The sequence below is a fragment of the Melopsittacus undulatus genome, chromosome 1, assembly GCF_012275295.1.
Source record: "Melopsittacus undulatus isolate bMelUnd1 chromosome 1, bMelUnd1.mat.Z, whole genome shotgun sequence".
Taxonomy (NCBI): Eukaryota; Metazoa; Chordata; class Aves; order Psittaciformes; family Psittaculidae; genus Melopsittacus; species Melopsittacus undulatus.
In genome coordinates this window covers 119,083,407-119,107,437 of record NC_047527.1, presented here as the reverse complement: position 1 = coordinate 119,107,437, position 24,031 = coordinate 119,083,407, and the positions used below count along the sequence as shown (strand labels likewise).

At 37.4% G+C, this 24,031-nt stretch overlaps 1 protein-coding gene across 7 annotated transcripts in view; it reads right to left on the bottom strand.

Moving 5' to 3' along the window:
- MINDY3 (MINDY lysine 48 deubiquitinase 3) overlaps nucleotides 1-23,754 on the bottom strand; it is a 52,167-nt gene extending 28,413 nt beyond the window's left edge. For 2 of the 7 annotated variants that reach the window (XM_034061537.1, XM_034061544.1), the window contains exons 1-8: nucleotides 23,559-23,754; nucleotides 15,014-15,093; nucleotides 12,989-13,046; nucleotides 12,372-12,545; nucleotides 7,792-7,843; nucleotides 5,843-5,957; nucleotides 5,366-5,439; nucleotides 4,867-4,946 (exon numbers count right to left, since the gene is read on the bottom strand). In XM_034061537.1, the coding sequence (XP_033917428.1) occupies nucleotides 4,867-4,946; nucleotides 5,366-5,439; nucleotides 5,843-5,957; nucleotides 7,792-7,843; nucleotides 12,372-12,545; nucleotides 12,989-13,046; nucleotides 15,014-15,093; nucleotides 23,559-23,655 (730 nt within the window). In that variant the 5' untranslated portion in view covers nucleotides 23,656-23,754. Of the gene's footprint in view, nucleotides 1-4,866; nucleotides 4,947-5,365; nucleotides 5,440-5,842; nucleotides 5,958-7,791; nucleotides 7,870-12,371; nucleotides 12,562-12,988; nucleotides 13,047-15,013; nucleotides 15,094-19,689; nucleotides 19,812-23,270; nucleotides 23,393-23,558 lie in introns of those variants that run through there. The other 5 variants (XM_031052437.2, XM_031052435.2, XM_031052432.2 and 2 more) reach the window with 5 other exon arrangements.
- Nucleotides 23,755-24,031: the final 277 nt, after the last annotated feature.

Genomic DNA, 24,031 nt, shown 5'->3' with positions numbered 1-24,031 from the left:
AGCAGGTTTGGGGGTTTTTTTTAAACTTTAAAAATTGATCAAGTATCAACAATTCTAAGAACCATGCAGTTTTAGTTACAATAGCAAATCATCATGATATAGTCAAAAGCCAATAACAGTTTAATAACTTCCCGCTCTAAGAGCCAAATGAATAGTTTTACAAGTTTATTGTTGATAGCCTTTTTTCAAAAGTTGTTGGATTTGGTAGAATACCAAGTACTTGTAACTTGCACCAGAATTATTCTCAGAAAAAAAAAAAAAAGAAAAGCAGCTATCTTGAAGAGGAAAGAATCCCATATATATGCATATATGTGTTACCCCAGACTCTCCCCTTCTTTTTTGAGAGAGATAGTTCCCTGGTAATTTTTATCCTTTATAATTTCACACTCTGAATAACAAAACTTTGCAAATAATAGTTTTGTTTGTAGGAAAGAAAGCATTTACTCCATTTGGCATTCTGTTCTGACTTCCACTTAATGCATCCTACAGTTCTCAAACACACACACAGCTGTCAGGAATAGCTGAAATGTTTATGTACAACTGATTGGAAGAGCACTTACAGACCCTTATTGAAGAATAAAAGTACTTCAAAACTCAAGCTTAGAAACTAGCTATAAGCATAAGGCTTCAAAGAAGCTCTGAGCTTACATACACATCTCAGCAGTGCAAGTATTGTCTACTTGGAACAGTTCTGCTAGGTCCCCAAACTACCTAAATAAAGAGCAGCACACGCCTGATCCTGCAAATAAGCATGGGAACATACACCATGACCAATGTAAAAATATCCATATTTCTTTTTTTCAGAGCACACTGACTTTCTATTTGAAAGCTCCCTCTAAAGCACTAAGTTCCAACTATGTTTTTTAACACTGATCGTTCATGTACAGCAGCATAAAACTATGACAAGCCTTACCGATGGGCTAAAGCCTCAGACCATAGCAAGTAAAATAAACTCCTCTAAATATTTCTGGACTTCCAAAAACCAACTCTGCATTTCACCATAACTCATAGCACTAGGCATGGTATGCCAATGCTCCCTTCACCACCTTCAAGCTTACCTCACTGAATTTTGCAACAGTGCAGAAGTTACTATAGTGATGGTTTAGCTTTTTCTTCTATTGTTTAGCACCCCCCCCAAAGAAAAAAACAAAAACACAACTCCCTTCTCCCCCCCAAAAAAAACAAAAAAAAAAACACCCCAAAGGAAACAAAAAAAAAAAACCACCCAACTTCAACAACTGCCAAAACCTTACAGATACTATCTTGCTCCCTGCCTTTGTGGCCTGGAAGTACAACTGCTTCCTTGGAGTTGTCAGCTATACATATTAAAAGGTTCTTTTTACAGTGCAGAATTCTCTGATTTGAAACTGTGTTTTTAAGGATTATCTTCAAATTTTCTTGGAAATAAAACATTGAGGGGGGCACAGATAATACTTTGCAGCAGCCCACTATCTCAATGACTTTTATCTGTGTTGCTATAAACTACCATATGCTGAAACAATTCATCCCTTCTTTGAGCCGAGGGCAAGAGAACTAGCCCAATTAAAAAAGGAAAAACCCACTAGTGAAGGATTCTTCAAACTAGGGAAGAGCTATTTTTCAGAAATAACACATTTATATGTGCAATGAAGGGAAATGAAAGGCAGAAGTATGCAACAGAATGTTAAAAAAATTTTAACACATAACATGTATTTCTTAAAAATCATTCACAGATACCAATGTAAAGTTCAGTCTGCTAAACTAACGCTTCAGATTTAGTAGCTATTGCTCAGATCAGTACAGCAAAGTCACATATAAATAATACTTCATACTCAGAAAATGGTTTGGAATGATTCTATCATTTAAGTATTTTCTTTCCTTGACAGGTAACTGAGCATCTCATAGTCAAGCTACATTGGTCATGTATCTGAAAGCTGTTAGGTTAACTTCAGCACAGTCATCAGTCTACCCATGCCTCCTTCAGAATTAGTCAACTGAGAAGACAGGAACAAAAGTAAAAATCACTCTTCTATGCGTTACAAGGAAACAAAGGAAACAAAGCTGCTCTAAATCTAAGTTCATCCCTGCTTATATCATCACCCACCAAAAAAAAAAACCCCATGCCCCTGCAAGAGATCTGGTAACACCAAAGATCACCTAAGAAAATGAACAGGTACACCTCTTGTCAGAAAGTTAGTTTCTACTTTTTCAAAAAAGTACTTTTGCAACGTACTCCAATTTAGAAAAAGGGAGAAACCTCAAGCCTTTACAAAAAAAAATCAGGTCCAAAACCCGATGGTTTTAAAAATCTAATGAACGTTTCCAACCATATCAGATACCGCCACCTAGTGACAACATGAACACATCAGGAAATCTTGGATACTATTTAGAAAAACCTATTACAGCATTTTCTGTATTTATATTCAATTGCTACACATCACATAAGAATTAAACTCTTTAAGAAAAGAGAAAAAATATATCTACCTCCCTATATTCTTCCTATTGTGAATAATTGTGGAAGAGATGAGAATATAGTAAGAAGAAATATTGAATGGGGAATAATACACAGTTTAAGAAGACACAGCATTCCACTGGTATTCTTGTCAGTGGTAACCGAGAATAATTCCAGTTAGTAACTCCTAGCATATTTGGAAAATATGCAAACTGTAAGAGTCAGAGCTCTGAGTATAATTTGCAAACTACCTGGTAATCCCTGAAGTTTCTAATTTAGTATGGGTTTTTTGTCACTGATAAAATTACTGGCAGGACCTTTAAAATGGCTTTAAAATAATTTTAAAGGTTTTCTTCTTAATTAAAAAATTATTACCTAAGCAGCTGAACACGAGTTAAAGCAGCATTACTTAACTTCTGAATAAAAATGGTGAGGCAAATGCCATTTCAGAAATTCAGTTTAGTAAATGTGTTTACTTATGATAACAGCATCACCTAACTAGCATCTTTTCTGTTCCTGCATTGCAGCTGAGTCTTCACACTGCTGCTCCACCCTTCACTGCTGTCCCTGCAAATATGCCATGAACTACAGCACATCCATTGCTTTATACAGCTCCTTAGCACCACTGTTCCCCCAGTGCTAGGGATACCTCCCCTGTCCCTGTTTCAGAAGTTCCTAATCACAGAAGTACCTGAAATCTTTCCATTATGTTTATATATGGAAAGATAAAGCAGCACTGGCAATCAGCTCTGTACAATACTAACATCAAACCATCCAACTTGTATTTCCTTGCCCAGATGAATTTTAGTTAAGTGACCAGTAACTAAACCAGACAAACACACAAAGAGCTAACTTCAAAAAATAGTCAGCGAATACATTTAGTACTTGCTGTTTTTACACCTGCAACCTTTCTGCAAGAGAAATCCATAGCACTGGTAGAAAAGAAGCCAAAGAAAGTCAAAATGCTAGAGAAATGACTGATGAAGATGACAAACATGACTGATATAGGAAATGTGACAATGTACCCAAAATTCAGTCTTGCCTAAGCAGCTGTGAACAGCACCGGTTGCTCTTCATCCCTCTTGTTGATAGACTATACAAATCACTTAGTAATATACCGATTATAGACTTAGAACAGTGAATTAGCTGGGTTTGATCGTAATTATCCCAAGAACTCGAAGAAAATGGAGGGCTCCCAACATTAGTTAAGTTCAATTACTCGACTGGTGAAAAACAGAATATGTAATACGAGATTCTTAAAAAGTACGAAAGATTATATTCTGGTCCTTCTCTCACTCCAAAGAGAGGTAGATGTTTCTATGGGAGTTCTGGATTTCTAGGGCAGAACTGATGGGAACCTAAATGTGAAATATTACTGAGTGCAATGAGTTCAATATTCTCAGAAAAATAAAACAATTCTAGCTTGGGTAACTAACAAATAAGGTCTATCAGAAAGAATCTGAAAGACAAACAAGAAGATGAACTGCAAAGATTTAAAAAAAATTATATTAAATTGTTAAACAGCAAATTATCCCAGTGCAAAGGAAAGTTGCAAGAGCAATTCAGATTGATCATAATCTAACAATTCAGACTGATAAATCACAATCTAAAAATCAAAAAGTGATGACTTTGATGACAGAAAAATCCTTGTAATAGGCATACTGATGAACCCAAGATAAACTTTGGAGCAGTAGCAGAGAGGATGCAAACATTTTCATAATCCAAGTGTTCCTGCTTTCAAATAATTTCTGCTTGTCAGATGAAATGCAAAAACCACACAAAGTTTCCCAATCATCTCTGTGGCCCTCCACCACACTCACTCCACTGCGTCAGTATCTTTCTGGTACTGGGGAGCCCAAACTGGACATACCACTCCAGAGGTGGTCCCACACATGCCAGACAGAGAGAAAGAACTGTTACTGCCCTCCTCCTAATGTAGCCCACAATGCAGCTGGCCTTATTTGCCAGAATGGCACACTGATGTTCCATGGACTACTCACTCAGGTCCTTTCCTACAAAGCTGCATCCTAGCCAGCCAGTCCTGCTTTGTGCTCTTGCATAGGCTTATTCCACCCCAGATGCATGATGTGAGTAAATTTTATGAGGTTCCTGTCAGTCCATTTCTCTAGTTTGATGAGGCTGTTCTGAATAGTGGTCCTATCTCCAGTGTAATGACCAACTTTCACAACTTACAAAGACTGCATTCCCTTCCATTATTCAGGCCACAAGCTCTCTTATAATTTCAACCTGCAGCTGACAATCCTGTATTCATCAATACTAACATCAGATATATAGTGCAAGTATGTTTTATTTCCATTGGAGGTCTGCTTAAATTAAAGGACAGTAAACAAAGACTATCAAAACAGAAATAGAGCACATGCTGTAGGTTACAGTAAGTAAAAAATATGAACAAACATAAAACAGAATCAACTTACTCATTCCTGAACATTCTCTGTCTCCATCCCACACATTAGAAACAGCATGCCCCGTCAATAGGAGGTTTATCAAACTTTGGCTACATAACAGAAAGAAATAGCGTATCAAAAGGGATATAAAATTTATTACTGAAAAAGTGGTTAACTCTAACAAATGAAAAAATATTGTATTACCTGGTCAGCTAAGCAGGTATTGACTAAGTACATTCCTTTAATCAGGTTGTATTTGTAATTCAGTGATGCTAATACCATCTCTACTCTTTTAACCAACACCTTGATATAAAAATGTAGCCCCGAACTTGAGAATTATTACTCTGAAAATTCAGCAATAACAGAAGCATTTCCTCAGAAATGTGTTACTTTTAGCTATTATAAAGTTATGGTTTAATCTTTGTTGCCATATCAACAATTTCCTAAAAGAATGATAAGTTACAGAAACATAGAAAAAAAGAGCCCACTAATCTATTTCAAGAGGCAGCAACCGTATTTTGCAGCTTACCTTCCATGACCGTAAACGGGATCTATCAATGGCTCAGCTGCATCTTCAATTTCATTTTTAATATTTTCAATACCCTGCAGAAAAATTACAAACTTTTCTTCTCTTTTAAGGAATAACTTGCCACATTTACAACAACAGAATGCAACAGTAAAACATTAGGAGGCTGATGTCCTTATATGAACTGATACTTAAACACACTTATCTTGGTAAGAGATGTTGGGGATTTATGAGGAAATATGCTTCCAAAATATGTAATTCTATCATTAAAGGGAAAGAAAAAAAGAGAGACTGAGGTTTTCAGGTTTTTACACTGGAAATGAACTACAACATGAAGACACCATTCCATGCATTTGTCTAGATTTGATTCAGTTTATCAGTTTAGTGTTCACCTTTTATGGAAAAAAAAAGGGTTATATGATCAAACTTTCTCTTAAAGAAAAGCACACACACATAAAAAGTATCAAACAGCCCACAAACCTTTGTGAGTATTACAGAATACAGAAAGAGCAATACACCAAATCTGTTTGTCCACACCGAATACTGGTCCCAAACTGCATCCTTCATTTCAGGGAAGCTTTTGAATGCTCGTTTACTGAAGATAGAAAAACCCAACAAAAAAGAATATATTTAGATGAGGCATTAACATAGTGTCACAAAGCACAGATAAGAACTACTAATACCCAACATGAAAATATCCAAGTAAAAGCTGGGTAAAACTGGTGTTATATACAGAATGACACAGCAGCTGTTCTGGAGTTACTATAACTGCCATAAAGTCATTAGTATTTACCCATCAGAAGATGAATAATTCTGGAGCAATGTTCAAAAATGAACATAGTTTTTATATGCAAACACTAAGCATAAAGTTATACACACTTGTGAAATAGCAGAGAGGGTTGAACCAGTAATTCTACAACACACTGTTACTGAAACTGAATAGTCTATATAACACCAAAATAAATTTGCATTATACAGCATTCTGAAAGACTTTCAGTCCATAAACAGTGGGAAAAAAAAAAAAAAAACAAACCAAACCTTCAGGTAAGAACAGTTTTCAGGCTTTCAAAGTAATTATTCCATTTCCCATGAAAATTTGATTTTGTTAGACTAGCTCTGGTAAAAAACAGTATGTTCAAAACTGTGAGTGGTATGTTAACATCTGGGAAAGTTATCTAGTTGTATAATAGTGTTGCTGTCTGGATGATAAGGTAACTCCAGGTGATCATATATTTGTAAAGAAAAAAAAAAGGAATTAAAAAAAAAAAAAAGAAGAAAGGAAAAGATCCATCAAGGTTCCAGTGACATAATGCATTTTCTATTTCTTGGGACAGAGCTAAATACTTTTCAGAACACAAACATCAGGTTGTATTGGGTAACTCAAACTAGATCACACTCTCTGCTCATCTTGCATAAACTTGTGTGTTAATTTCTTGCACACTTTTATTAAGTGTTGTTTAAAAAAAATAAACATCTACAAAAATATATATCCACACACAGGTTTATTCTGGCTAACATTTGAAATTTTTAATCTACCTTTCATTATCAACAGGTATGCATGGCACACAAGGTATGCAAGGCAAAGTCAGTTCTGAAATCCATCATTCATCTTGCTCTGAAGGCATATGCCAGTGTTAATTTTCAGTGAGAAAGGTTCAAACATGGAGGTGAGTGGAAGGGGTAGGGGAAGCAGGAAAATAGTGTTTTGATCAGATAACATTACAGAAATTGTATACCTTTCTCTTTCATCATATGATGATGGGTTCAAAGAACAAACTATAATTACTACTGATATGATAACCAGTAGTTACTGTAGTTCTAACTAGTAACATTTTCCATCTCAGCTGTTTTTTAAATTCTGTTGCTCTTTATTTCCTCTTTGGGGATTTATTTTTATAATTATTTCAACAATTACTAGAACTGTAAGCTCTGCATTTAGACTCCCAGAAGACAGCAGTTTTTAAAGCATGAAACAAAAATCAGTCTTAGAGATGAAATATTCTTACAAATGTTTCTTATGTTGTGTCAAATAAGGAGAAATACTACATCATGTTTTTTCAGTATATATAAAGTTTTTCAGCTATAATTACTTGTAAAGACTACGTATAAATACTGAGGATTAACATCTTCAACTTAAATATGAATCTTAATAAGATGTGCTCATATATTTGAAAAGCACAAGTTATTTGGCATATTTCCCACATTACATTGCTCCAGTTTTATTTTAAAGCTAATGCTTAAGCTCAAAATATTCCATTTTAAACAGCAAAATGCAAAGAAAAACCACCAAAACCCCCAAACCAAAACTTGAAATCTAAGCTTAACCTGATGTGTAACACAAAAAGTTCCTGAACATACCCCTTTCGGGGCTGTTAATATTAGTGTTACTTCAAAATATTGTATTTGAAATGTTCCAACATATTACTTACTGAATTAATGCATGAAATCGCTCAAAGCCAAGCTCTTCGACAGCCAAGGCAGCTATACACAAGAGACACTTTTCAGCACTACACATGGCAAAAAAAATGACACAAGATACACACAGCAAGCTAGTATACTTTCAAGCTTTAATTATATTTTTAATCCTCCCTTGAGATCTAATTTTTTAAGTGATTAGTATAAACTAATTTACCGCACCATTAAGATTCCACCATACAAATTAGTGAGAACATTTCTATTTGGACTAATCAATTTATTAAAAGCACAAAGCCACTGGAGTGGGTAGCCTTGAAAATATTTGTCAAATACTAAGCACTTGGTTTGTTTACAAAACATGGCCATCACAAAGTCATCAAGCATATGCATACTGTAAATATAATTTTGCAGGTCAAGAAGAAGTATTATTTCCTAGAAAAGCAAGCATGATTATTTGGATCATTTTATCAATGTAGGTAAGCTGTATTTTTTCTTCATATATACATTTCTATTACCAAAATTTTGCTTGGGTTTTTTTCTCTTTTAATGTCTATTTATTACAAACAAGAAATTCTCAATGGTTTCTTTTAAGAAGCCTTTCAAATAAGATTCGTTTCCAAGAGAGAAAAAAAATACAGCATTAGTGTCTTCCCAAGTTCAACACAGGCTTTATACCTTTGTTCCCCTCAACATTTCCAAACCAAAGAGATGAAATGAACTTTTAAAATCCTTTTTTTTTTTTTTTTTACCAAGGGGAAGTTATACTTGCCAGTTGTGAAATTATCAAAATCTACAGGCTTTCAAATATTACGAGTCTAGCAGTCTTTAGTGCCCCTTAGGTCCACAAGGACTTCATATCCTTACTAGAAGAATAATATAAATGAGCCTTCTGATATATGCCACTTAATGATGAATATTTAAAAAAATGTCTGACCACGTAGCTACTGAATTTGGCTGCATTCAATTCATTGAAGACCTGAAGTCATAAGGCTAATACTACTGACTAATTCTTCCCACAGGAATTCTAGGAAAGGCTTTTTATGTCCTTTCTGATTATATTTTGAAAGATGCACTTGACTCTCCTACGTGCAAATACAACAGTTTCTGCAGCAATAGAATACTTTCATTTTCTACTTCAGAAATAACACAGCAGTAGTCCTAAGAGTATTAGGGTTTGACTTTTGAAAAACTACACAGAGTCAGTAAAATTACATTACCAAGAGCAAAACAAAACTTAAGAAAATGTATTTTTAAGACTTTTATTTAAAATATGAAAGAATAAATCTAAACTGCAGAAAATGCTCCAGACTCTAACCCTGATGCAAAAATGTATGTTTTGTAAGCAGAAAGTTAGAGGGACTAAATCATATAAAGCAATCTTTGAACCTGGGAACTTGCACTACTACAGCCAATGCATGGCCAACAAGAAGTCACTGGTATACACCACAAAAGCAGATGAAAAATGCTATTGCATTCAGTAAGTGTGCTCGAATCCACCTTTTGTTCACACAGCAGGATGATAGGCAGTTTCATTCTGTTACTACAGAACAGAGTGAAATGGGAAGAGAGCTACTATTTGAAACAAACGGAAAGAAGTAGAAACCCTAAAGAAAAGTGTAACTATATGTAACCCAAACAGCGCTAAATAAAGACAGTGCTTAGAGGAGAGGAAGAGAACAAACAGCATTAGAACATGAGCTGTATGACAGACACAATCGGATAGAAACTCATGCTGTGTCTAATGATATTTCATGGTTTTATTATAAACACATTCCCATACTCAATTTCCAATTCGCAGTAGTCTGCCATGTGGAATTGTATTTGTAATACTCCCACACAGATCTCTTAAGTCCTACCAACTATGACAATGCCAGTTCCTATTTTTATTGATTACAGCAACCAAGCATGAAATAAGTTTATCCCTTTGCACTAGTAGTAACAGAACTCCACATTATTAATAATACCTTCTTCTCCACATCTTTGTCCCAAGCTTAACCAGGCAAGAAGCTAGTCTAGCAGGACAGAAAAGAAAAACAAAACAAAAAACCCTAACAAATACATATTAAATCAGGAAATGTACTGCATTATACACATAATGTAAAATACTGTTTGAACTATAAAATACATACAAGAGGTACATTCAGTGTCTAGCAGGGAATGTAGGATAAGAACAACAAAGATTAACATTGCTCATAACAAAAGTAGACTTCATGCTATGTATTCTGCTGTTCCTAAGAACATTCCATGGTACTGAGGGCAAGTCATGCAGAACTTGTAGACTTGCTCAGAAATATGAAAAATGTAGATATGTAACAGAATGGATTAGTTCATTAATTGTGTGTTGAGAGCAGTTACTGACTGTGAGTTTAACAAGACCTGCTAAACAGTTTCTATAGTTAAAAGTTCTTTAGAATAAGGCAATATATTAATAAACAGGAGAGTAAAAGTGCATGGATTACTAGGCTCTGCTTCACTTTTTCTTCAAAAGAAGCTTCATAATATGAGAAAGTTTCAGAGACAACTGAAAAATCCACAGAAATTAGGAATTTCAGTTACAAGAGCCTTATCTTGCAAAGGGAAATTTTCTTTTTTCTTTTAAACACAAAAGCTGTATCTACAACTTTCTCTATACTTTTTCCTAATACAAAACCCCTGCTTATGTGGTGACTTGTGTTTTTTCAATTAAGTAACATTTTAATTATTGTTTGGGCCTTCTAAAGCACATGGAGCATCTTATAGAAGCAGATGAAGATGACCTGTAACATAAAGGGCTCAGGCACTATTAACTGCTATAGCTGGCTGTGCACATATGCATCTACTTGTAAAATTCTTACTTTGTAGTTATGCCAAAAATTGCAGAATAAAATATTCCTTCCATCAAAAGATGGCACCTTTATAAGCATGCTCTCATGCAAAAAGCTTTTCATACTTCTGAAGGGACACATTCAGAACAAAAACTAAAAGAGGCTTATCTTTTAACATGTTAGGTATTTCCTAATAAAAGATTAAGAAATACATCTCAAGGATCATGTGTGCATAGATAAACTTCCCATGTCACTGGCTCCACAGCAGTTAGATGACTAGACGTTGTAACTTAGTGCAACAGATTATGTTTACTAGATCCCTGATGTCAGTGACTAATCATAGAATCTCCCATTAGAAGGTACCCATACGGATTATCACGTCCAACCCTTCACTCCTCACAGGACTACCTAACACTAAATCACATAGAATCATAGAATAGTTAGGATTGGAAAGGACCTCATGATTATCTAGCTCCAACCCCCCTGCCATGGGCAGGGACACCTCACACTAAACCGTATCACCCAAGGCTTCATCCAACCTGATCTTGAACACCGCCAGGGATGAAGCATTCACGATTAAGAGTGTCCTCCAGTTGTTCCTTCTGACAGTCTTGGTGCTGACCTCTCTTTCAGTGAAGAACATTTTCCTAATGTCCAATCTGAACAGTCCCTGACACAGCTTCATTCCATTTCCTCGTGTCCTATCGTTGGTTACCAGAGAGAGGAGACCCTCTCTGGAAGACCTCCCCTGCCACTGTGCCCCCTAAGGAAGTTGTGTACTGTGATGAGGTCACCCCTCAGCCTTCTTTTCTCCAAGCTAAACAAAACAAGTGACCTCAGCTGCTCCTCATAAGTCCTGCCCCCAAGACCTTTCACCATCTTGGTCACTCTGCTCTGGACACACTCCAATAGCTTAATGACCTTCTCGTATTTAGATGTCCAAAACTGCACACAGTACTCAACATGGGGCCTCACCATTGCAGTGTAGAGTGAGACAATCACCTTCCTCGACCAGAAAGCTGTGCTGTGCTTGATGCACCCCAGGACACAGTCGGCCCTTTTGTCTGCCAGGGCACACTGTTAACTCATGTTCAATTTGCCATCAACCCAAACCCCCATTTAATGCCTTGGATGGAACAACTGTACAGAATCTTCTTCAAACTGTTTGGGAAACAACAGTTATGACAGTTATTGCAGTTATGCAAAATACCAAGCTAGATATGAAGGAATTATGACATTTCCAAAAAACAGGTAACCAGAAAATTTTAACACAAAAAAAACAAAACCCTCTTCAATCTACTAGATTTGATTAAGCTGTTTTGGTACTGCACATAATCAAAGCAAAAAATACTACTTTTCTATAACAGGGGATCCAGAATATTTTATAGCACATCAAGCACTGCAGAATTTCCTACAAAAGCTCTTCTGAAATAAAGCAACAAGTGACACATCAAAATATTCCTCCAGTGTTAGGAAGCATATAAATTTTTTTCAAATTAAAGTCACATCAGGTCCCAGTAAATAACAAAGTAAAATTGAAAATTTATGGAAATTGCTCAAATTCAAAAGAAACACATGTTAGAAGTGCAGTTATAGATAGCACATTCCTTTCAACAAGAAGGATCAATGCCTCTGATTACAACAGACAAAAATCCATCTCTTGCTAATGGAATCACAAAGGCAAAAAAAAAAAACCCAACATCTGTGTAACAACAAAAACAACTGCCCCCTCAAAAAAAATGTAATACTTCAGTAAGTGATGAGTAATTTAGTTTAGAAATACATCTTACAAGGCTGTTCCTCTTGACGACTAGATTCTGCAGGACTTTCAGAAATACTAGCAGTTTCTTCAGTTGTTTTTCCTCTTATCCACGTTGCCAGAGAGTACGACTCTGAATTATCAGAGCAAGCCATTTCCAAAATGTCACATAATGTATGACAGAGAAGGTTCTTCTGGTCCTCTTCTGAAAGGTCAGAAACCTACATGAGTTCAGTTGCTGCTAATCAGTACATTATATAAGCCACTAGTATCTTTTTTAATGCATTGTTATCTAAACAATTGAGTTGATTACTTTATCTTATTAATTATTAATGTTAATTGCTGTTGGACTATACTGGACCAAATAATTATAAAGCTGTCTTTAGAAATATGTGGTTTAATATGATTTCTAATCCATTTCCTTTCCTAATAATAGTTTTCAATTAAATATTTATAGAACACAGAAGCACTATGGATAGGCACAGACCTCATAAATGGGAGTTTAGAGACATGTATGCATACTGTATAACTCAAAATGGCATGGAAGCACAGTTTAAAATATACAATATTCTAAAGTCTTTGTACTGGGACATGCTTTACAAATTATTCAAATGGAAAAATAAGGAGAAAAAGAAGTTGTCTCAGTACCTGGACAGTCTCTCCAATTAGACTTCTCAGTGCTAAAAAGCCTCTTCAAAAGGAATGCCTTTATTATCAAAACATAAAATAATATTAAAATACAAGACACACCAACTTTTACACTGTGTCACAAAGCATTTTTGTATGTTATTAGAAGGGTGTCAAGCTGCTCATCATTTAGTAGGAGACCCTGAGCCTGCACTGTTTACTGATTTTTCCCATTCAAACTGACTACAAAGGTAGCCTCATACTTAATCGAGTTTAAATCTCAAGCGTGCTTCAAGTACAGAGTGTATATCTACATAAACATCTCTGAACTCAAAGGACTGCATTAACGGAGTAAAAAGCCCATCTCTTTTAACCACTGCAACTCATAATTCACATATCAGAATAACGAAAAACGATGCATATGTATATCCCTGCTTTATTTTCCATCAACACTAATGTAATTAGAAGAACAGACTCAAAGAGAAGCAACAATGAAAGAAAAAATTCTGGGAAGTAGACTCCTGGTCTTTGTAATTACTCTGTTAAGATGCTGTTTCAAGTGCTTGTAGCACCTTAAAAATAGATGCTTCAACTTTCACTTCTTCCCTTACAGTCTCACCCTGTTCTCCTATCACAGATCTTTTGCACATCTTTTTTAGAAATCCACAGCAGCAGTAGGCACTGCAAGATGTCTTTGATCACTTCTTCCATCCCTACATGAAATTCATCTCACTTTTAAACATGCTTTAACTACTTAATTTCAAGGAAGTTTAACTACATATAAATCTGCAAATCCACTGTCTATAAAAACATTCAATACAGTAAAGACTTGGCACTGCCTTTAAGGAACCAACTGGTCCTGTTCTTTACTCCCTCCACTCCTCCAAATTAAAGACTTGTAATTCTAACATCAGAGACACTGTACATCTGTTTTTAAGACCACAGAACTAGACACAGCCATGTTACACGGTGCAATTCATAATACAATATTTTTCTATTGTCTGTTTACAACCTACACAAGTGGTGCTTCTTCCTGTGGCACAAGTCTTTTGGTGTGACCGGAGTTTACAACATCTTGAAGTAACCAGAACAGGAGACTATGACATTATACACACCAGAGATGTTCCACAACGCAAGTTGTCTGACTGAGATACCTTCCAGTTCATGATCAAATGAACTCTGCTACACGACTTTAATTTCCACTATCAGTGGCCAAGGCCTAAATTCCGACCTAGACACACCTGCAGAATTTGATCTGCATGTAAGAATGAGTCAAGAGCAGGTTACCAATAGAGTAATCTGGCCCATGACTTGGTGTCTGCCTGATTCTACAGAGTGCTCCTGAGAGAATGAAGAAAAGTCACGGATTAGACAAACTTCTCTAGCAGAACAGACCCAGCCTACAGGTCATATAATCTATACAGGAGTCAGAACTGCCCTAGAAACTTACAAGTGGAGAAAGAAACCAAAACAAACAAACAAACAAAAAAAATCACAATCACAGTTGGTTGAGCATATCTGAAGCACAAGTGAAATCCTAAACATGTATCCAGAATAAAAATATATGCACCTGACTTACTTCAATTATTCTGCTTACATTTCTCCTTTTCTCACATAGTAAGCCTTGACAGGTTCAAAAACTGATTACTTCAAATCCTTCTAATATAGTTTGCTAAAGCAGCCATTGTGACACATATATTACCCTTCTTAAGGACAAGGAATTTGACAGATGAGAAATGATTAGGATTACGTTTATATCTGATTTTTTACTTCTCTCCTTTACCCTGCACCACCCATTTCTGAGTTAACCTCTGCTTGGACCAAACTGCACCACCTTCTCAAACAAATCCACTTCTGTAAAATTATAGTTCAAAATCAGACTATCTCTGCCTCTCTATTGAGTTTTCTGTCTCCTCCACACTGTATTATGAAATCCAAATATAACTGATCTGTAATTCTTTTAATATTTATTTTAGTTCCACATACATACAGAATAGATTTTGGGCTTACTAATTTTCAACCACTTCTACAATAAAAACGTCTTACCTGTACTGGTGCAATCACTGCACAAGGGCCACCTTCAAATTGTTCTAATGCAGTTGATTCAGATTCACTAAAGACAAATCCTGTCAAATGAAAAATGAGTATATTTAGTGAAATATGTAAACAAGCACATGTTTATGTATACTCCTTCCCTAACAGAAATGACACCTGATTTATTCTCCTCTACAAATTAGGCAAATTTTCAAAAATTTTTCCCTTCTGATTACGCAAAAGAATATGGTTCAACTATCTGAAGAAAAAAAAAAGTCATGAATACAGGTGAAAGCACAGAAATTACTTATCTCAGCAATGAAATCATGACCAGAAGGGGACAACAGCTAGGGTTTTAAAGAAAAGGATTCTTAACTAGAACACATTTGGCTGAATACATTAACCATAATTTTATTATGGTATATTTCTTATATAAAATAAAAATTGTCATAATATTTTGGTTTACATATGTAAAATAAAGGTTGTCTTTGGACCCTCACTGAACATGCATAATATGTTTCTCTTCCCTATGAAGGGCACAGTATGTAACCCACTGATCTCATTTCTGGCTTATTAGTGCTTCCTATTAAGACTGAATTATGCTAAATAACTGAAATATTCACTCGTAACCACTGAACTAAGCCTCTTAAGGGTGTTCTTTCACAGAAGATAAACTATATTTATTGAGATGCAAAATCACTAATTTCCCCTCTCTCCCCAACCTTTAATGTATTTGTATTCCAGAATTACCTTACTGCCACATAGCAGAGCAAATGCTGGAGCAATTACTGCGAAATTGTTTGTTTCTACCTTGCCCTTAAACTTTCCTTCAAGATATGGTGATTCACAGCTTGCATGTCTCACAGATAAGTGCATATACATGGATAATTACCTCAATGAAGCAGACACCCAGCAACCTACCCACAGTGAGCGACAGTTTGCATTATTTTCTAAGTGCTGATAAGATTGTCATGAAGTGACTCTAGTTGAGTATAATCTAGAAATCATGCAACTGCAGTCAGCAACCCAGCAAGCACAGGTAAGTAGAGGTACGGAGAAATGGGACATGCATGCATATTTTTGCAGCAGTGTCAGGCTTAGTACAAAGAATATTCAATGCTGCTTTCCCACACTTTCTCCCAATTCTGTATCATTACATGCTGCCATATCAAAAGCATCTCTAATCCCTGGATGTTAATTTGTACTGGGGAAATGCATGTCCCCAGTGCAGACTTTCACACTATTGCATGACAGCTATATCACCCAAATCAGCACAAGAGAGGATTACTGCGTGCTTTGTGGGCCATATTTCATCACACAAATGACTGTTGTTCAACAACGTGTTTTTTTTTTAAAGGATGGATTAATGTAGCCGTTCTCCTTTAAAAAAATGGGGTTTCCCCTGTGCCTGACAGAAGGCTCCAGGGTATGTTTTTTTTTTAACTGAATGTGCAAATGTGCATTACAAAGGTTTATTTTATATCCGAACCCCATATGCAGATCAATCCTGTGTACTTAAGTCCCCAGCATCACCTAATGTAGCAACAAAGCTCCATTAATCCATACTTCAACCAAAGTTTGCACTCATTAAGCCTGTTAACATGCTTCAATAAGAAATATCACCAGTCCTTTAAACTTTCTGAATTAGTTTATGCAGGCTTATGATACTAAAAGCTAAGTCATCTTCTGCTTTGAAGTGTGACTGCATGCCATCTAAACACACCACAATCACCAGGCTTTTTTTAGTTGTCTTAATGATTTAGCCACTGCAGAAGAAAAACATACTTGGATGTGGCACCACTCAACCACATTTAAGAAATCTTGAATTTGTTTCACATTCTTCAGGCTTCTTATAGAAAGCATGAGCTGTCTCAGATTAAACCTGCTCTATTTTTCATAACTGCTACCTAAAAATAAAGAAAATTGAGTGTGACCCTCCAGAGTGAACACAAATTTGAGCTAGATAATGCAAAACTGATATTACACAGAATTTAACAGAATCTAACCAAAGGAAAAAAACATACTTCATGCCAAATGGAACATTTAATTTCTTCTTACCTAAATGCTGCTTAATGCATAGTAAACATCAATTTTGTTCTAAAAGCTGTTAAGCCCTTAAAAGTTAAGTGTTTCAGGAATATTAGTCTTACTCTCTTTTTAAAAACTTCTACAAAATCTGAAGTCAGCTCAGGCAAAATTTCAAAACCCTGTAGTGTGAAATCCAGCTGGGTTCAAGGGTACCTCAGCCTGCAATCACACCTACTTACCTTTCTACCCTCCACAGTAAGTGCAACTTGGGCAATCTCTAGATAGAAACATCCATCAACTACAGGCTCATCCATGTGATTCATAGGAAGGGCCTGGCCACCCGTTAAGCTACCACCTAAGACTAGCATCTCTAATCCAGACTAATTTCTACATAAGACCAAGTGGGCTGCAGCCAAATGTATCTTTAATTTTTTTTTTTTTAATAAATAAATAAATAAATAAATCTACCTCCTTTTTATCCATGACTATAATTATTTACCTGGAAGAAATGTAAAACAGTACGATCATCATTCATCTTCCTTTTAATTTATAACCCTATTAAAGGCTCCATTAACCCCAATTTTTTTTCCAACATCACTACTGTTCTGCGGCTTTGACCTCATTGACCCCATTTTTTTCCCTATTTCACTACTGTTCTACTGCTTTAACCATTTTTCTGGGCAGGGGGAGAAGTGGGTCTAGATTCCTGCTGGTAATCAGTGTATTGTCCAACACTGTCACTTATGGTCAGTCTGATATTCCCAAATCTGACTTTATATCATTTGTCCGCTATTAATCACACAACAGTTTTATTATTTCCCCAAAACAGCATTTACCAAGGCCCATGGTTCTTTTTCTACCTAACTGTTAAATCTTCTACATAGAGTTTGGCAAAATTAATAGATGTAAAACAAAAGTAACTAAGCCATACAACACTTCACATCACTGCCCAAAGCACTACAAAACACATTAATTCTTTCATTATGACAGCCCCACCACTTTACTGCATCTCCTTATTATTTGCCTATTTCTCAAAATATTGTTGCTTGGGTTTTTTTTTTTATATCCAAGACAGTGTAGACATTGGTAACACTCATTTTACAAAGGATGCTGTACACTGTCACTGTTTTCACTCTATGAGAATGAATGAAAGAAACAAGGGGAGTAGCTAAAGAGCATGCAACATTAACACCATTAGAAAAAGCCTTGCTCTAGCTCTGATCAAACTAGCTACAAAGATGCTGGGCTATTGATTTTTTTGTTCTGTTCTCTGCAGAGCCAGCCTCTTACCACAGAACCACATTTCTTTTTCTCTTTTGGAATACCAGAAATGCCTGACAGAAACATTAGAACAATCCATTATTACCCAAATACAAGGTTTACAACATGTCTTAATGTTTCATCCTTCCTCTAGAGCTGGGTGTAGAATGATAAGACACGTTTTGCATATGGCTTTGGGTTTTCAAAGTGTGCTTTTATAGTAAACAAATTTCTGAAATTTTCTGTAGGGAAAAAAAAATCCCAAATCAAGCCAAATAACTTTTTTTCTTGCACACACAGAAAGAAAGGAGTGTTTACTAAAGCAATACCACAACAAAACTCCCACTTAATGGGTTGTGGATAAAGAGCCAGGAAGTCCTTGAAGGGTTTGAGGAACACATCCAAATTACCTAGTAGGCTAGCACTAAACTGGGCAAAAAGCTGCCAGAAAACAAGATAAAATTCCAATGCATCTGCCTTCTTTAACACCTTCGTAAAAACTCTGAAACTCTTTTTGATTGAAACTTCTGCATCCGAACCCCAATAAAAGCCTTCTATGGAAGCATTCCCTCAAGACCTTTTATTTTCTTGAAGGCCATCAGACTTACCCAGAATAAAGAATGGACTCACTAGCACTGTCTCGTTTCTTAAAGTAAGGGCAGTGTCTTTCCAGATATTCCTTTTTGGGCCTAGGCAGCAGCAAAGAGTTTCAGGGTTCACTTATTATTTAGGTAATTGTGTTACAGGGCGTTTCAAATTCTCACTGTGCTGTGGGTATTCCAACTACATCATTAGTCACCATGCCCATTAGCCAGAAAATACAATTTTAAAAGCTTCACTTACATGTTCACACCCCATTTTTTCACAGTGAATGGGTATCATCTCTTTCCAGTTTAACAGTCCTGAAAGGGCTGTTACTTTCATACAGACACAGTCTCTCAAAAACCCCTATTTCCGTTCCAAAGCCTAACTTTTCATTTAGCAAGCTTCACAAGAGGTTTTGAAACCTTCAGAATGAACCCATTATTTTAAGACAACTCTGTATTATGTTAATGCATTAAATAAACATTTAAATCTCATATACAATAGAAAGGCATTTGGCAGTCTAAAACAGCAAGATGTGGTTATTTTCTCTGTAAACAGTGTCATTACCCCCAAACCAATATGCTACTCCAAGAGACGAAAGAAGAAAAAAGTTTACCAGTGTAAAACTGATAACAGACTTTTTCCCTAGAGAAGGCTTTTAGACAGCTCTTCTCAGCAGCATGTCCCCACTGTTTTTCCAAAAGCTGCTGTTGTCTCACATTTAATAGTAGGATGCCTCCTGTTAGCAAGACAGACCGCTTCTTACTGACACAACTGGCAAATCTACCTAAACAGAAACAATACCTTCTACTTACACAGAAGCTCTAAGTGATCATTAGCACTTCTTTCTTTGAAGGTCTTCTCACATGATGTGCAAATTCCTGGCAGCAAATTTGGTTTCTAACTTATTACTTAATTTTTACAGATGCCTTAAAAGCAGTCCATAGACCATGACTTGAAGACCACTCACCAAGGTTTAATATGCTAAGTATGACTGGCATTGGTAAAGCAGAAGCTCCAAAAGCAGTTCCACCAGAAGATTTGATGAGGCAATAATTACGGCAGACAAGCAGCAACAAGTAGGCAGAGGTCAGCCAACAGGTGTAACCACCTCCTCCAGCTGTTTGTACAATCCATACTTGTCTATACTCTAACTGTGAATAATAAATGAAAAATGCTTTTCTTCCTGATTAACTGTTTACAAGTAATACGGAACTAAGAGATAGAAAGCAGACAAGTGCAAATATTCTATTAATCACAGCCATCAAACATTTTACAAGAATTACAGAGATACCAATCACTATTTCTCTTCCATCACCCAAATTAATTCAAAATTATTAAACTCAACACAAAGGAACACTTTTCAAATTGCTACTTCTATTTAAGACTGTAAAGAGTGGCAAGTGTGCTCCTTCTGCTCAAAATGCATCTGCTTGTTTGGTAAAGATACTATTTCCTAGTAACCCTGGTCTGATCATGGCCTAACAATATTAGAGCTCCAATGACTTAAACCCACTACTACAGAATCTAGCTTCTCAACCAGGGATGTAATAAAAGACAATCTGGTGATGTTTCAATGTAGTGGACCCAAAACAGAGCTCCAAGCATGTAATAAACAGGAAACCTACAGAGAATAGGGGAGAATGACAGCTTGTCTTTTCTATCTACTATTCCAGCTCTCAGGCTAAAAGAGGATCTAGATAAAACACTTTTTTTACATTGTATGTTATACTTATATTCATGTACATGAACTATGGCATTAAAACTTTCCCACAATGCTTCTGAAGTTAAATAGTTGTTTTGAGAAGACTGGCCCATATCTTTATTTCCAAAGACCAGTGAGAAAACAGCTTAAGTAATTTCGAAAGGATGCTGCTCTCAAACATGCCAGACATTCATAGCTGTGTAGACCTGATGCTACATGCCTTAGGGCTGATCTGAAGAGTGCCTCTATGAAGAGCATTCGTCTCTTGGGTCAATGAAGAAAATAACTCCTAACAAGAGTATGTTTCTTGACGGTTCAGTCTCACCTAACTCCTTCCAAGTCATCATATTTATTCCAAGAAACACTGAAGTAAAGAACCAAGCCTTTGCACTACATTCTGTGTTCACTTTGAGGATTTTGGAAAACAGCATTTACAAAGATCAAACTGCAAATTTTTCTGCAACCATAAAAAAAAGGCTATTTAAAATAAAAAAAACAAAATACACCAAAAAAACCAACCAAACAAAAACCAACTGCAACAACAGCTTTGCAACCATGCCTTTAAATCAGGAATCAAACCAGTATATTTAAAGCTGCCAATGCAGCAAACTGAGGGAGTTAGTCACTAACTTCAAATAGCATAGCACACTAGCCAGGTCAGTTCTGTTAACTGCCCGCAGATCAGCCTGCCCTCAGTTCTGACCAAACAACTATGATGGTTAACGAGTTTGGTGCATGACAAGGATTCCCAGAACACTGCTATCTTTACTGAGAAACTGGCTGCTTCAAGTCTTACATTACTCAACACCCTCACTACTCTCTACTTTTCTCTCCAACTGTAAATTATAATTCTTAACTTCCAAATGGTTTGAGAAAGTATCAGACAACATTCAGAAAGTATCTGAAATAAATACCAGTGTTGGCACGACACCCTAAGAAAACTCAAACTACAAAAAAAAACCCCAAACACCAGACCAGTTGTATGATAATTTCTGTACATACAATGTGAAACAAGGGTCTTTTAAACTTTTTGGAAATAATAAAGCTTGATTTTTATGCTCAGGGTTTTTTTAATCTTGATGAGTCAGTTTTGACAAAACTCCTCCACAGTAAGTAAACGGTGCAGAACTTTTTCAACAGAACAGAAATCGAAAGTTGGGTAAATATATTATGCTGCTGCACAACATAAAGAACCAAGACAGGCTTTTTTGATTCCCAGCACAAATCCTCCAAACAACACACTAGTTTACTGTCATGTGGTTTTACTACATGAAATTGACTATGCTACAGAGGATATAGAGAAGGGAACAGATACACTACACAGTATAGTTATAAGACTTTTCCTAAAGACAGTTAAGAAATAATAGCTCCTTTCCAGGACCCATCAAGAACACAAGGCCTGTTCCATTAATCTTTCACAGGATCACATGTGTGGGACATTACAACACACATTCCAGTAAGTACTGAAACTGCTAAAAATTCTTATACAAACTATCTTGAAAAATGTCACTTTGGGTAATCTAACATTACTAGTTAAAGAAATAATGAAACATTTTAACACTACTTTTTCTGACCTCGCAAAAACCTTGTGGTGATATAGCAATACTCGACCAAAACTTGAGATATTTTTAAAAGTAATTATATTTCAATTAAAATAATTGATTCAGTTAAAAAAGTAGCACTTTATTAAGCCTGCTTAAATTCTAGACCTTAGCACTTTTTCCCCTAACTATTTCTCACTGAATTATCTGAACACAAATCAATCTATGGAAAAGGATAGGAGAGTCTCTTCGTACTCTGTGTCCTGTGAGAGGGGAGCTGTGCAGCTCTCAAATCAACAACACACATGCATCTACTGAAACTACGTAAAAGACAAAACTCATCTTAAAAAAAAAACAAACAAACAGAAGAGCAAGGTACAGGGAGCACTAAAAACATCCTTCTGTTTCAGTCAACATTAACCTGAGACCTGAATGCATTGTATTATTTTTTTATCTATGAATTCCACTATCAATTGGAGATTTTCTCCCGGAATTAGTGATGTTTTCATTAAGATGTTCATAACCATTACTAGAACTCTTCAAAGCCCACAGTAAGTTACAGAGAAGGCTATTCCTCCCTTCTTCCAGCCAGGACAGGTACACAGACCATTTTCTTGTACATTATTTTTGTTGATAAAGTCTCTCTCCTACACCCTGCAACTGCAGTTTTGGAAGAACACCACGAAGTCTCCATCAGGAAGAACTATATGTAGGCTGCATAATTTAAATACGCTAAAACACCTTACAAATACCTCAGGTTCCACGGTTGTTTTTGCTTTATCTCTTGCCCCACCCTAAAGACGGCGTACACCTGCTTCAACCGCGGAAGAACCAGTTTAAAACAATGTGTGGGTCTCTGTTCCAAGCCTGCCCTCACTTTCGCTACGTCTATTTAAGACTCCCATGGTCTTCCTCTTCCCCCCTCCCCCAAAAAAAATAAAATCCCCAGACAACTCGTGGTCATGTTCCCACAAGCTATGTAAATAAATGCACAAGATGCTGTGAGATACATTTAAGAAGCGCAGTCCCCTCCCCACTGTTTCAAGGTCCTTTGCAGGTTTGTGGCGAAAGACGACCAAGCTGCAAGAATATAACGCTTAGCCGGTGAAACTGCTGTATCATTTTTCCCGTGGGCCACACGCGGAGTTACCGGTGACGGGAACATGAACGACAACGACTACCCACATCCCTCTTCCACAGCGGCGCGGCGGGACCGTCGCCCCTCTCGGACACACGAACACAGCCCGGCGCCCGCGGAGGCGGCCGGGCGACAGCCCAGGAAAGCTGTGGGTGTGTCTGGGCAGGTGGGCCGAGAACTGTGGGACGGGCCGAGGGCCGAGCAAGGCCTCCGGTGAGGAGGGGGTAGATGGCCAGGCAGACACCGGGGCGGGGGAGGGCCGGGCGGGGAGCGCGGCCGGGGCACGGTTCACGCAGATACCTTGCGCCCAGCGGCAGAAGATGGTGTCGGCCAGTCCGCGGGGCCCGGCCTTCTTGCCCCACACCAGGTGGACAAGTTCCTGGCCCGCCTCAGACATGACGGGGCGACGGCGGCCCTGAGGCCGGGCGGGCGAGCGAGGTAGCTCCTGGCAGCACAGGCTGCGGTAGCGGCCGCGGCCCCTGCGCAGGGGAGGGGCCGCACCGGGAGGGCGGGGCCGGGCGGGACGCTCCCGCGCTCAGGGGGGCGGGACCTGGCCGGGCGCCACAGGGAGGTGCGCATGCGTGGATGTCGTTTTTCCGCTTCCCCTGGAGGCCCTCGTGCTTCCGCGGGCGACGGGGGAAGGGTGGCGGGAGGAGCGCGGGGGTAGGCTGCGTCGGCCGGAGCGCAGGTAGGCAGGGAGGAGAGCTGTACTGCCCTGTCCCGGTAGCCCGGGTGGTAGAGAGACGGCAGTATGGTGTGTGTGGGGTGTGTAG